The sequence below is a fragment of the Euprymna scolopes genome, chromosome 45 (assembly GCF_053919585.1).
Source record: "Euprymna scolopes isolate OS-2025 chromosome 45, ASM5391958v1, whole genome shotgun sequence".
Classification (NCBI taxonomy): domain Eukaryota; kingdom Metazoa; phylum Mollusca; class Cephalopoda; order Sepiida; family Sepiolidae; genus Euprymna; species Euprymna scolopes.
In genome coordinates, this window is record NC_136526.1 from 41808821 (window position 1) to 41823982 (window position 15162).

Below are 15162 nucleotides of genomic sequence, written 5' to 3' on the forward strand. Positions count from 1 at the left end.
TCGGCTCGCTCATTCTTATAACTTTTTATATCACATATAAATCGTAATATCTATGAGTTAACAATGGGAGTCGCCTGTCTATTTAATTTTCTTGACTTTGAAAAGCTAAATATTCCACAATTTTGGATCGCCGCGTGTTGATTCGGCTTTTTTGTATAAAAGTGAAGCTAAGCTTAACACATTGTTTCCGGCGCAACCGCCAGGAACGTCCAAAAGCAATCAGCTTTGATCAATGTGGAGTTTCTCCTTATATCAGACAATTGCTATTCAATTTGGACAATCCCCTTTTTATGGGGAGCTGGTTTCCCCCACACAACATCTTGGGGAAACAAAATAAAATAAAAAACTGCCACGCAGTAAATAAAAAACTGCCCCGCAGTGAAAGTTGACCTCATTAAGTCATTACGTACGGGCACCTGCCAATTCTTAATACTTATATTAATTAAAAAATGTTTCCGTTACTTTTTCTTGGTGGCCTATCGGTTAACGTCATGCGTTTTTTTTTTCACACTTTATTTTCCAACTTCACCTCAAGGCTTTGGGTTTGATCCATCCTACTTACCTGCCAAAATTTTTTTTTACCCCACAAACACCTGGACAAGAAGTCTTTGCTTATTCTTTTGTTTCGATCTACCAAAAACTACACACACCTCGAAACACCCGGGCAACGCCGGGTACCCCGCTAGTATAAGTATATAAAGGAATTGAGTTGCAGGTGGGTTTTTTTTTTGTTTACTTATTTACTGATGAAGTGAAAGTTTTAAATATAGTTATTTAAAATTTATTTTATATTTTTCTCAGCGTGCGTCTCGAATGGTTGTGCCTTGCTGATCCACATGATCACCATTCAGTGATGCCTTGCGCTCCAGACAAAGTCCCAGATTATTCAATGGAGGTGAGTAAACTTGACTTATTTAATAAAATCTGATGGAAGTAAATATACTGTATTCAATAAGAAGTCTAGTTTATATATTATCAAGGTCTCATCTTTCTAGATATATATATATATATATATATATATATATATATATATATATATATATATATATATATATATATATATATATATCAATGTCCACTGACAGAATTTGCAAAGACTTGAAAAGTCCTTGACTTTTGACTTTTGCCTTAAAAAGGGCTTATTTCAATTATTACCTTGAAAAATCCTTGAAAATATGGAAAATGTATTGGAAATATCTTGAAAAGCCTTTAAAATTGTACTCTTTATGTCCAGTAAAAATTTGTGTCGAAATATTAAAAATAAAATCAAAATAAATATTATTAAATTATTTTTTGAATATTGAAAATAAAATCGAAATAAATACTATTAAATTATTTTTTAAATATTGAAAATATTTTATTTTCAAAGTAAATACTATTAAATTATTTTTTTAATATTCAAAATAAAATCGAAATAAATACTATTAAATTGTTTTTTTAATATTTAAAATAAAATCGAAATAAATACTATTAAATTATTTTTTTAATATTTAAAATAAAATCGAAATAAATACTATTAAATTGTTTTTTTAATATTCAAAATAAAATCGAAATAAATACTATTAAATTGTTTTTTTAATATTTAAAATAAAATCGAAATAAATACTATTAAATTATTTTTTAATATTGAAAATAAAATGGAAATAAATACTATTATTTTTTTTAATATTGAAAATAAAATCGAAATAAATACTATTATTTTTTAAATATTGAAAATAAAATCGAAATATATACTATTAAATTGTTTTTTAAATATTGAAAATAAAATCGAAATAAATACTATTAAATTATTTTTTAAATATTGAAAATCAAATCAAAATAAATACTTTTAAATATTGAAAATAAAATCGAAATAAATACTATTAAATTATATTTTAAATATTGAAAATAAAATCGAAATACGTCGTTCTAAAATTGTGGATACAGAATTACCTCCCTTTATCACAAAACTATCTCGGGTAATTTTCATGATAAAGATTCAAATTTCCGTCTATTTTTGTTCTCATTTATAATTGAATTTTTTTGGAGTGGGAACAAAGGGGGAGAAATAGTGACAACTGACATAAAGAAAATTACCACCTCCCTCTAAAAAATATTTTCCTTGCACGGATGGGACTCTCCAATAGCAAATCTTGGATAAAAGATGAAGATGTGACACTTGCCTTATGTTTTTATTTCAGATGTTGGATATTAGGGTTGTGTATTCCTTTCCCTTTGCAAAACTCAACCATGTTCTGCAAAGCCAAAGACAACAATTTTTGCCTACAAAACAACCAAGTCAAACACCATGAATAAATATTTGAGGATATAAAGGACTTAAGCATAAAAGCTTTTACCAAAAATGACCAGATTCAGCATTAAAATAACACAAAAAAGGGTAGATATGCCGTAAAGCAAAATAACCAAACCAAACAGCATGGATAAATATTTTGAGTTAAAAAGGTGTTGAAACATTAAAAAAAACCTTTCCCAAAATTATTACTCAGAAAACTATTCTTAATATAGATAGAGGAGTTTATTAACTATTCTGTACTTTCACCTAACAATTTAATGAATGAAAATACTGTAAAAATAAAATTTAATATGAAAATCTTATTTAAAAAATAGCATGGTCCATAAACTGCACAAGTATCAAGAAAATTAGTATACATCTGTCTATTATCCACAGCCGAATAGATCTATATATAATATTAGCGGGTGATGCCCGACCTTGCCTTGTCGTGAATATTCTAATTGACACAGATTTCATATTATTACAATGCGAATTATCCATTGAATATTATATTGTACCTAATATATAGTGCTGATTTCAAAAGTTAAAAAAAGAAAATGTTATTTAGCACTTCAGCTGTGTTCCTTAATTTTTTAACTATCGCTAAACGAATGAGTTGTGGCCGTCCTCAATACTAGCAATAATCCAATAAGTGCAAGAGCTTGCGAAAAAATTTAAACATGAAAAAAAATGGACATGCACAAAATAATTAATCCAGACATCTCTTTCTCTTTATGCAATACTATTTGCAAATGAACTTACATATTAAAAAAAAGACCCTGGTGTCTAACTCTGTCCCGTGGGGAGGCATTGTAAATAGGAACTAACAATTCTGTTTTCTATTTTTTTTTTTTTTTTCATTAATATTTTTTTTTTTTTTTTTCATTAATATTTTTTTTTTTTTTCATTAATATTTTTTTTTTTTTTTTCATTAATATTTTTTTTTTTTTTTTTCATTAATATTTTTTTTTTTTTTTCATTAATATTGTTTTTTTTTTTTTTTTTTTCTCCCTTTAGGAGCATGATTCCTTCAAAGGTTTCCGTTCCCAAAACCTGAACCTGAATATCACTTTGGAAACAAAAGCGTCTCTTGATAATCCTGGAGATTTTCCCATTTGTCTGTTCTTTGCTAGCACTCTCAGATTTATGGACAGAATTAAGGTAGGTCTGCACCACCCCTCACCCCACCCCCACAATACATCTTGCCATGCACAAGTCAAGATTACTCAACTCTCCAGAGAGAAAAACATAGGATAACGTATATTGATAGAAGCATAGTTTTCTTTTGCAAAATAAGTTGCATACACCTGGGCCAATCACAGAATCGTACGGCTGCTTGATTCTTTAAATGAATCTAAATCTCTCTTTCCATTCTCATTATTATTGTTGTTGTTCTTCTTCTTCTTCTACATTTCAAAAAAAAAAAAAAAACGTTTCCATAAGTTGTATACTCTCTCTCCTTCATTCCATGATTCTTCCCTTTTTCACAATTCACTTCCACCTATCATAACAGATTCTTAATGAAAGGAGACTATTTTTGCAACAATATTTAATTTAAACTTAACTAGATTTTTTATATAGCTCCATTACATGATAGCCAAAGTATAGTTTTAAAATATATGTGACGAAATCTCTAATTTTAGCTGTTGAATCCAATTTGAAAGTATTACACAATCTTAAACTAATAATGATCACTATATATATATATATATATTATATATATATAACTACTTCATTTACTCACATAAATTTAATATACGAAAGTATAGATTTATGCGTAAACTTTAAGTATTTACTTCAAAAGTGCTCAATACGTAGGTAGAGCTAGTTAGTAATTTATAAAATATATATGGCGATTAAGCTACACTGAATATTCTGTGTTTCATCCACTATAGGATTCGTCAGGCTTATGCGCGAATTCTGTGGTTGCTTCTTGTTTTTATATATGTTGAGGATTTCTAGTTAGCCAATCAGCTTTCTAGTATCCACCGCGCCCCTTCCTATCAGCCAATGGGCATGCATTTTATCGAACAAAGGATCTGTTTTAGAACTAGGTTAGTGGTTATTCTCTCCTTTTTTTTTTTTTTTACATATATATATAAATATACCTATGTGTACACACATACATGCACATATATATACATATATATATATATACATATATGTGTGATCGTTTATATATATTCATGTTTGTTTAATTTATTTATTTGTTTGTTTTCTATTGTTATTGTTAGTTTTAAAGCTATTTTGTATCGCTATCCTAGAGTAATGCATAAGCCTGATGAATCCTATAGTGGATGAAGCACAGAATATTCAGTGTAACTTAATCGCCATATATATTTTACAAATTACTATACATATATATATATATATATATATATATATATATATATATAAAATAAAATACTTGTGCAAATGGAAATTCAATTAACTTTCTTGAAGTTATATATTTGGATTTTACCATCACTGGATTATTTATCTTCCACCAGACTATCCATTCACATGTAATCACCTTTTTCTTCACCATATTCCCTCTGCTTCACTTTTTTGTTATCAAGTAAGATCTTTGACTTACTTTTTGTTTCATCAAATACTTTTGCATGCAAAATCCGATCCCGCATTTTGCTAATTCCTACCCTCTGATGAGAAGGAAAGTATTTCTTCGAAACTCTGCGGATTAAGGACTATCCACTTATCTAGTGTTTCCTTTTCAGATTAAATATGTTTTTAACTCATTTCAAAGTGTTTTTTAACATGTTTTATTAACTGTTTGCTCATATATATATAATTATAGAGGGATTTAGACCTGGAATCTACAGAGCAAAGTTTATTTCAATGTGTCAATACTTTAAAATAATCTTGCTCATAATACTGTAACTATATAATAAGCTCAATAGGTATAATTTTCCTAGACCTATATTAATATTGATTATAAGAATTAATAATTATAAATTATGAATCAGTTTCAACAGGAAAAACATGATCTTGTTTGTTTTTTCTGTTGAAATTGATATATAGTAAGATGACTGGTAATTTATAATTAAAATCAAAAATTAAAAATCGGTTTCATAAGGAGGAACAAAACAAAATCAATAAATTGTACGGTCGTTTCGGAAACAATGTTTTTATTGAGATAGACACTAAGTCGTGGACAATAATTTTAACATATAGTTTTTTTGAAACAAAGTCTCCTCATCAGCAAAGATATTGGGTGTTTTTTTTTTTTTTTTTAGAGACACCAAAAATAAACCTAGCATTTTTTTAAGTAAGGCAGATGTATCTTATAATGGTTCGCCTTTTAAAATTCGTAAGTATCATCGTCAAAGCATTCATTTGGATGGTAAATGTAGCTTACGAATTTTAATTTTAAATTATCAATCATCTTACTAAATATTATGCCTATTGATCTTATTATATACCTACATTACAACGAGCACTGTTTTACTTGTATTTTAATTACATTAGTGATTTTAATATTACATTGAAATACACTCTGCTCTTTAGACTGCTGTTCTAATCCCCTTTAAATTTATATATATACTAGCAGGGGTGCCCGGCGTTGCTCGGGTGTTTGGAGGTGTATGCTGTGCAAAAAAAGCAAAAAAAATGGTTAATTTTTTAAAACTTTGACCCCTATTATTACCCGTTAAAATTTATAGTTTCGGGCTCAAACTTTATTAAGTTAGATCCAGGTTCAAGGAACCTATATCTAAAATTTCAAGTGTCTAGACCCAAAATTGTCGCAGGAGTTTGGTAGAGTTCTTAAAGGTCAAATCGTTGAAATTTGACCCCTTAACAGCCAAATTTATGGCTGACACCCGTCACATCGATTTTCCCAAATCTCAGTACCCAGTATTTCAAATTTCGAGTCTATAGACTAAAAATTGACAGAGTTATTGCGTAGGGAAATGTACACAGACAGACAGACAGACAGACAGACAGACACGTTCACTTTTATAGATATATAGATATATATATATGAAATAAAATGGAGGTGGAAGGACCTGGATACTCAACGTTTCGCCCGATTTATGCGGGCTTCTTCAAGAGGGATGGTCATTGACGAGAGAGTCGGAGGATTGGGGCTATATATAATGATGGGGGAGAGCAGCGTGTTTTCCATTTCCTCCATTTTATTTCATATCGTCGGATTTAATCCAGCTCAACAATCATATATATATATATATATATATATATATATATATATATATATATATATGATCTTGTTTGTTTTTCCTGTTGAAACTGATATATAGTAAGATGACTGGTAATTTATAATTAAAATAAAAAATTAAAAATCGGTTTCATAAGGAGGAACAAAACAAAATCAATAAATTGTACGGTCGTTTCGGAAACAATGTTTTTATTGAGATAGACACTAAGTTGTTTCATTGGATGTACTTCTAGAAAACTAAACTCTACTGGCTATATATATATATATATATATATATATATATATATAATCAATATATATATATATATTGATTATATATATATATATTGATTATATATATATATATATATATTGATTATATATATATATATATATTGATTATATATATATATATATATATTGATTATATATATATTGATTATATATATATATATATATATATATATATATATTGATTATATATATATATATATTGATTATATATATATATATATTGATTATATATATATATATATATATATATATATATATATTGATTATATATATATATATATTGATTTTATATATATATATATATATATATATATATATATATTGATTTTATATATATATATATATATATATATATTGATTTTATATATATATATATATATATATATATATATATTGATTTTATATATATATATATATATATATATTGATTATATATATATATATATATATATATATATTGATTTTATATATATATATATATATATATATATATTGATTATATATATATATATATATATATATAGATTATATATATATATATATATATAGATTATATATATATATATATATATATATATATATAGATTATATATATATATATATATATATATATATATATATATATATATAGATTATATATATATATATATATATATATATATAGATTATATATATATATATATATATATATATATATAGATTATATATATATATATATAGATTATATATATATATATATATATATATAGATTATATATATATATATATATATATATATATTGATTATATATATATATATATATATATATATATTGATTATATATATATATATATATATATATATTGATTATATATATATATATATATATTGATTATAAAAATTAATAAATTATAAATTATGAATCAGTTTCAACAGGAAATACGAACCAAATCATCTTGAGTGTGTGATCGTTTTTGGAAACAATATTTATTTTATTTACAATTGACAATAATCGTATTCAAATATTCATCAGCTCATCAGCGCAAAAAAATTTGTAGTAAGTTAGGTGGATGGTCCTTATCGAGATTCATTAGGAAAAAAACATTAGCCCAAAACACGGAAGCATGTGCACAGAATTTTACTGAACAACTTAAAACAAATTTCCTAATGAGCACATTTAGGAGATGGGTTTGTCGATTTCAGAATGGGAACAGAGATTTGAGCAACAAAACAAATTTGACTTTTACGACCAAAGCATCAAAAGAGGCTGGCAAAAATGCATTGAGAATGGTGGTGACTATGTAGAAAAATAAATTCTTGAGCATAAAGAGTCACTCATTTTAATGGTACCACTCCCATCTTCATAACTCCTCAACAATTTTAGTTTTTGAGTTAAAAAATAGGCCGGCCTTACTTCTGAAACGACCCTCGTATATAATCAATCTTAGTTTATTAAGCCTTTAAACAAAATCTCAGATTTGTTTGAGATAAAGCAAAGTTAAGATTGTCGTTGATTAAATAATATAATGTGATCCGCAACAAATATATAACAACTTCACGTAAATTCATAAACTTTCATTAAAAACTTGTTTGTTGGACATATTTTTTTAGATTTTGTACTCTACTAATTTATTATTTTTTTCAAAATTTTCAAACCATAATAAGCATTTCTGATTGGTCGATTTACTTCTGTTTCAGCTCTGTCTCACTCGAGTCACCCGGCCAATCAAACGAGGGATCCTGTTTAAGAACACCAAACCTAAGAAACCACAGCTGAGCAGGCATTATAAGTATGTCTTTCGTTATTGGTTAATGGATGCAGCTTTAATACTTTTCTCTCCTCTTTTTCTACAAGATGGAACAATAAAATTGTCGCCCTAGAAAAGACAACATGATTCCATTTCCGTTTGATGAAAACCAGTTTTCTTTTTTTGTTGCAGACCATCTACTAGTTGGCCAGTTATGTAAAAACCTCAATGTTGGCCAACGTTGAACCTGGTCAGTACTAAATGGGTGACCATTTGGGACGTTCAGGTGCTGTATGTGTTCTCCGCTTATCTCGGCATTGTTTCCAGTCGTTGTGGTCTTCTCCTTGCCACTGGACTCAAACAATGCCGATTCAGGAGAGGTGTGGTTGGGATTGCGCAACCTTTGCTTCACAATTACACGTGTTACTGCCCCTTAGAGGTATCCTTTGTCTTTCGAGACTGAACGGAAGCATGGATGGAGAAACCTCAAGAGTGATAGAAGCCTTCTATCATGCCTGAAATTGACACAATGTTCAATGATCAGGATTGGAGATGTGCCGCTGTATAACTCATGCTCTCTACCGATCCACGTTATGACAACAGGACCATTGCCAGCACTCTCAAAAATGTATTGCTGAATTTCGACAAATAACAGGGACGTGCCCAGGGTGATGAAAACAAAGTTTCCAGCCGCAGTTATGGTCTTTAGTATGGTTTCAAGTGAGGGCCAAATTATGCCACCTCACATCTCAGAAGTCGGCTTGAAAGTCAACACCAAAATGTACCTGAATGTGCTGGAGAGTGTGGTGATTCCCTGGTGTAATCAGATGGTCGCTAGTGTGGCAGCAGGACTCAGCGCTGGCCCACAAGTCCAAAGAGACTCCGGCTTGGCTTCAGAAGGAATGTTATGACTTTGTACCCTTCTCTCACAGGTCCTGGACTACTTTGTTTGGTCATACGTTGAGAACATCACCAACATGACCTCCCACAACACCAAAGCCAGACTGATTGCCAACATCCAAGTATTCACCGAGTTCCCACCAGCGCTTGTAGAAAAGGCACGCTCCCAGTTCTGGACCTGTATCAAGGTGGTGATTGAGGCTGAAGGTGGATACATTTAAGATATGTCAGCTTTACTACATAATCAAGTTACCTGAATTGATTTTTTCGATAAAACTTTCAAAATAAAACTGTTGCATTGTTTTCTTTAGGGGGGACAACTTTATCGTTCTATCCTGTATTATTCTTCCTTTTTATCACTTTCTTATTTTCCCTTTTCTTTTTCTTTCAGATTTCTCTCTCTTTTCTTTCTTTTTTCCTCTTTCCCTTTTCTTCAACCTTTGCTTGTTCTTTTTTTTTTCTTCTCTACCCTGTTTTCTTTTCTTTTTCCTCCTCTCTTTTTTTCATAGGAGTTTGATGGAGGCAACTTGAATGCTTTTATCTCTTTTTTTTATGTCTTCTCCCTTTTTATCACTTTTTATTTTTCCCTTTTCTTTTTAGATTTCCTTTTTTTCTTCTCCTTTTCTCTTTTCTTAAAAAAAATATATAAAATGGATTCTTTTTTTTTTTTTTAAACTTCAAGCATATGAAGCGGACTGTTCACATAGCATGTTTTCCTTTCTTTTACTATTTTTACATCCCAAACAAGGCACAGTGCCACTTGGACATAAAGGGCTACTATTTGGGACCAAATGTGTAGGGACACTATATAGGGATTTAAGCAGCGAGGTATCAGTTCACATTAAACTTGAACTTCTGCATGTCAGTACAGTCAGGGAAGTAGGAACTTGGGAGGGAATTCCAAAGTTTAGCAGCTTGAGGGAAGAGATGATTAGAGTAGAAGGCTACCTAGCATTTTTTTTTTTTTTTTTTTTACAAAGGAGTCACCACTTATCAAGGCCCGGAGGCCACTCAAGGCTAACGGTTAATGAGTGTACAGTTGCCAAAGGGAACATATCGTAATAATCGTTAGTAGTGGAAATTTGGTAAATTGGATTACTTAGGGGGACGGCTCATCAAGAACTTGTTTATGCTGGACTTGAAGACGACCATATTGTAGTCAGTTGGAAAGCAGGAAAACGGAACAGAGTTCCAGAGGCATGCAGTTCTAAGAAAGAAACTTTGTTTATGGAATTTACAGTATAGAGGTGGGATTTTGTTGCTTGTTGGTTTAGTTGAGGGGTATTTACGTTGGGGGAGGTTCAAGTTTGTCAGAGCACGTTCCATTAAAATGTTTATAAAACAGATGGAGGGATGCAACATTTTGGCGATAACACAAGGGTTGGAGTTTGGTTGATAGTGCAGGGCCTCTTAGGTTGGAGACTCGTCAGTGTAGGGGTGGGATTTTGCTGCTTGTCAAATTAATCGGGGGGGGGGGTATTAATGTCGAGAGGATACAAGTGTAACAAGTTCATCAGAATGTTTCATTAAAATACTTGTAAAACAGGCAGAGGGATGCAACATTTTGGTAATGGGACAGGGGTTGGAGTTTGGTTGATAGTGCAGGAAATATTAGGTTGGAAAATCTTTTTTAAATCCTGTCTAAGCGTGAGAGACTAGTGACAGATGCACCAACCCAAATGCAGCAACAATACTTCATACATTGATGAATGGTGGCTTTGTAGAGATATGATATACTCACCGTTTGCTCATTCCTGCCATAGTGACACTATCTTGAGCTACTTTCTCCAATATTCTGAAGACTAGGGTGTCAGCAGTTTGGTCATGGAGCCCAATGCCGTGGCATATGATAATGTTGGGCACAGATTGAGAGTGCAGGACCTTTTGGTTGGAGACTCTTTTTTGAATCCTGTCTAAGAGCAAGAGACTGGTGGAAGTTACATCAGCTTAGATATGGCAACACTATTTCATGCATGAGTGAATAGCATAACGATAATAATAATAACAGTAGAAAATGAACAAATGTACACGTTTATAGATGCAAGTTTATGTAGCTGCATTTCCTGCTAATTACAAATGTGGCATCCATCTTCATTTTAATTTGCTGCTGATGACAAACATGCCATTCATCTGAAAAACGGTCCTAGTTGGATAAAATAATCTTTGAAAGAAAGTGAAACAAAAAAAAACAATTTTTTTTACATAAAAGAACCCAATAGAAAGATAAAAGCAAAAAATTGGCTAGTCAGAATCAAATATTAATGTGTCAGATCCTACTGACTTAATTTTATATACTAGATATAATTTACTGAATAATTGCTGAAAATATCATTACCGCAAGGTAAAATACCAGGTTGAGAAACTGGCATGGTCTCTCCTTCTCTTGAGGGTAGATGGGACTCTCTTAAGCTGTGGTTGGCACCCCATCTAGTGATGGCATCACGATAAAAAATGCCATTGATAGCCCTGGTGAAGCATTAAGTACTCAGCTACCGACAATATTTGAATTACACTACAAACTCATGTAGTTAGTTCTATCTCAGCTATGGCTGCGCTGGTGGTTATGGTTATTATTACAAAAGATTTTGTGAGTTTATTTACAAAGAATAAATACCTTTCTAATGGAGTTTGAGGAGGGGTATGGGGTTTGTATTACTGTACACATAGATTCGAAAAAGTTGTCAAAAAACAAATATAGAACAAATAAATGTTATCAAAGGCAAGATAAGTTACTTTTCTACCTAACTGGATATATTTTTTGTGTTTTTATTCAGTGTAACATGTTTATTCAGCTCGAAAAACATGCAATGTTTACCGATGTATTGGAAAATTTAAAATGGCAGCCGACTGTCTCTCGGAGAGGGTACGTTTGGGAAAAGGTATTATAAATAATAAACTAGACAAAATACTGTTAGAAAACAACCGAATACATGTCAACTTATGTCACGGTAACATATAGTGAGCGAATTTCTAACAGTATTTTGTCTAGTTTATTATTTATAATACCTTTTCCCAAACGTACCCTCTCCGAGAGACAGTCGGCTGCCATTTTGAATTTTCCAATAAATCGGTAAACATTGCATGTTTTTCGAGCTGAATAAACATGTTACACTGAATAAAAACACGTGAATTATATCCAGTTAGGTAGAAAAGTAACTTATCTTGCCTTTGATAACATTTATTTGTTCTAGATTTGTTTTTTGACAACTTTTTCGAATCTATGTGTACAGTAATACAAACCCAAAACTTGAAATTAAGTGAAGTTTTTTTTTCAGAGAACTTCATTCCATAACGGATACGTACAATTTAAACTTTTCGATATTTTCATGTCTTGACTAAACTGTATAAGTACCAAAACATTTCCAGATAGGTAGAAGAGTAACTTTTCTTGCCTTTGATAACATTTTTTATATATTTGTTTTTTTTTGTTTTTTTGACAACTTTTTTCGAATCTATGTATATAGTAAAACAAACCCTAATATATATTTTTTTAATGTATATCTTACCAAGGCAAAAAGGTTAGTGTAGCAATCCTCGAGAGAGCAACCGTTCCCCGACGTAATACAGTAATACAAACCCGGGGTATGATATATCAGACTAATTAGAAATTACTGTTTTTGGCGGGAATCATATGATCAGAATCTATGAATGTAAGAAAAGAGGGGAGGGTGGAGGTTTTTTTAAATCAAATATTGAATTCTGGATTTTGGTTTTAGAATTTAAATAGAAATTTGAACATTCCTGAAAATCTCTAAGAGCAAACTTAAAACTTTTAAAGAAAAAAAAATATTTCTACCAAAAACGTTTTGATTAGAATCAAATAAAAAAATTTGATTATCTTTCTTTAAAGGTAAGTAAATTGTAACTTACAGTTACATTAATGTTTGAATTTTTCATAAATTTTACTAGATTGTTTTTTTTTTTTTTATGGCATGAAAATAAATATGTGATAGATACGAATCAAGTTTACAACCTAATCTCCAATAAATTTGCATCTGCATCTTCTGGCAAATAACATAAACCTTTCAAAGTAGTTAGAAGATGCTGAAGCAATAATTCAATCAACTGTTGAACGACAAGTTTCAATGAAAGTATGAGATTCATTAAATAAAAAAATTTCTTAACCAAAAATGATGTTCAACAGACCATATCAACAGGAAGTCACTGTCCTTTTCCTATGTTAAGAATGTATTTCTATATAGAAAGTCATTCTTAACATACAAAAGGAAGGAATGACACATTCTGAATTAATCGTCTAGCAGCCGTTGCTTTGGCATCTTCCAGTTGCTTATATAACCTGCTGGAAGATGCTGACATGAAATTTACAGGGATTGGAGCATAAATTTAACAAGTACCATGCAATGGTTTTAAAGTGCCTATATTTGAATGAAAATAAACCAAAAGTAAAAAGTTAAGTTTAAAAAAAAAAGTAAAAAATTATTTTTACTACCCCCCCCCACACCAAATTTTTAATTGACTACAGATGTTTGTATTTGAGTGAAAATAAAACAAACGTTAATTATTATTTTCACTCAAAAAATTTTTTAATTGACTACAGATGTCTGTATTTGAATGAAAGTAGACCAAACATAAATTATTATTTGCAATAAAACAATATATTCTTAATTGACTAAAGATGTTTGTACTTGAATGAAAATAAACCAAACATTAATTATTATTTGCAATAAAAAAAAGAAAAGTAGAAACGAATTCTGTAAAAGATGAAGTAATATCAATACCTTTATATATATTTATTTATATTTATGTTTGAACAATCAAAAGTAAAAAAAATTAATAATTTAAAAGTTCTGAGATAAAGAAGTTTTTTTTAAATAAAAATGAGCAAAAATGTAAATATATAAATAAAGTAAATAATAGTGAATAAAATGTGAATCAAAATATCTGAATGAAAGCAAAAGACAAAAGAAATAATTATGATTAGATTTACATATAATGGCTTCATACAAAACGAATAAAACCTACTTGGAGTTTTTCAAGCTACCTATGGTGCTCTACTGAATGTCTATAATGCTAGAAAATTACACACCCTTGAAAGTATCCTGTACCTCTACAAAACCATCATTCACCCTTGCATAAAATTTTTCAAACTACCTATGGTGCTCTACTGAATGTCTATCATGCTAGAAAATTATACACACTTGAGAGTACCCTGTACCTCTACAAAACCATCATTCACCCTTGCATAAAATATTGTTGCCACATTTGTGCTGGTACATCTACTACTAGTCTCTCCCTCTTGGTCTCAAAAAGAGTCTCAAATTTCATAGATCCTGCTTTGTCAACCAAGTTCCTACCCCTGTCCCATCACTGCAATGTTGCATCCCTGTGCATAAGTCCTACCTAACTGGTCCTGGATATGACCTAAAACTATATCCGATGGTGAGGCCCCACCTTGCGGGCTTTAGGGAGTGTTGAGCCACCCTTTAATTGCCATTGCTCCCAGGTCCACTCTGACCCGAAGTGGTAGTACCTGTTAGGGTCCCAACTATGGATTAAATAGAATCTGACTTAAAAAAAAAAAATATACTCCATTAAAAATTGTTCCTCAAAATAACTGGATTCGGCATTAAATAACCTGAAAAAGGGTTGATATGCCGTAAAACAAAAACAACCAACCAACCAACCTAACTAACTAATATTCCTGGTGAACCAAGTGCAAAAGAGATCCAGACAATTGCACTTAAGGGAACAGCGAGGATACTAAAAAGAGCTCTCGGTTGGTTTCAATAAACAGCAGGGCAATGTTGGCAGCTGGTTTGGCTGCCCCATACCCAGCATTACAATCTTCAAAGAA

The 15162-nt window shown here is 30.3% G+C and overlaps 1 protein-coding gene across 2 annotated transcripts in view; it reads left to right on the forward strand.

The window, feature by feature from the left end:
• Positions 1-15162, forward strand: part of LOC145269494 (protein hobbit-like) — a 387158-nt gene that overhangs the window by 273168 nt on the left and 98828 nt on the right. For both annotated transcript variants that reach the window (XM_080125227.1, XM_080125228.1), the window contains exons 34-36: positions 802-895; positions 3290-3433; positions 8398-8489. In XM_080125227.1, the coding sequence (XP_079981353.1) occupies positions 802-895; positions 3290-3433; positions 8398-8489 (330 nt within the window). The remainder of the gene's footprint in view (positions 1-801; positions 896-3289; positions 3434-8397; positions 8490-15162) is intronic.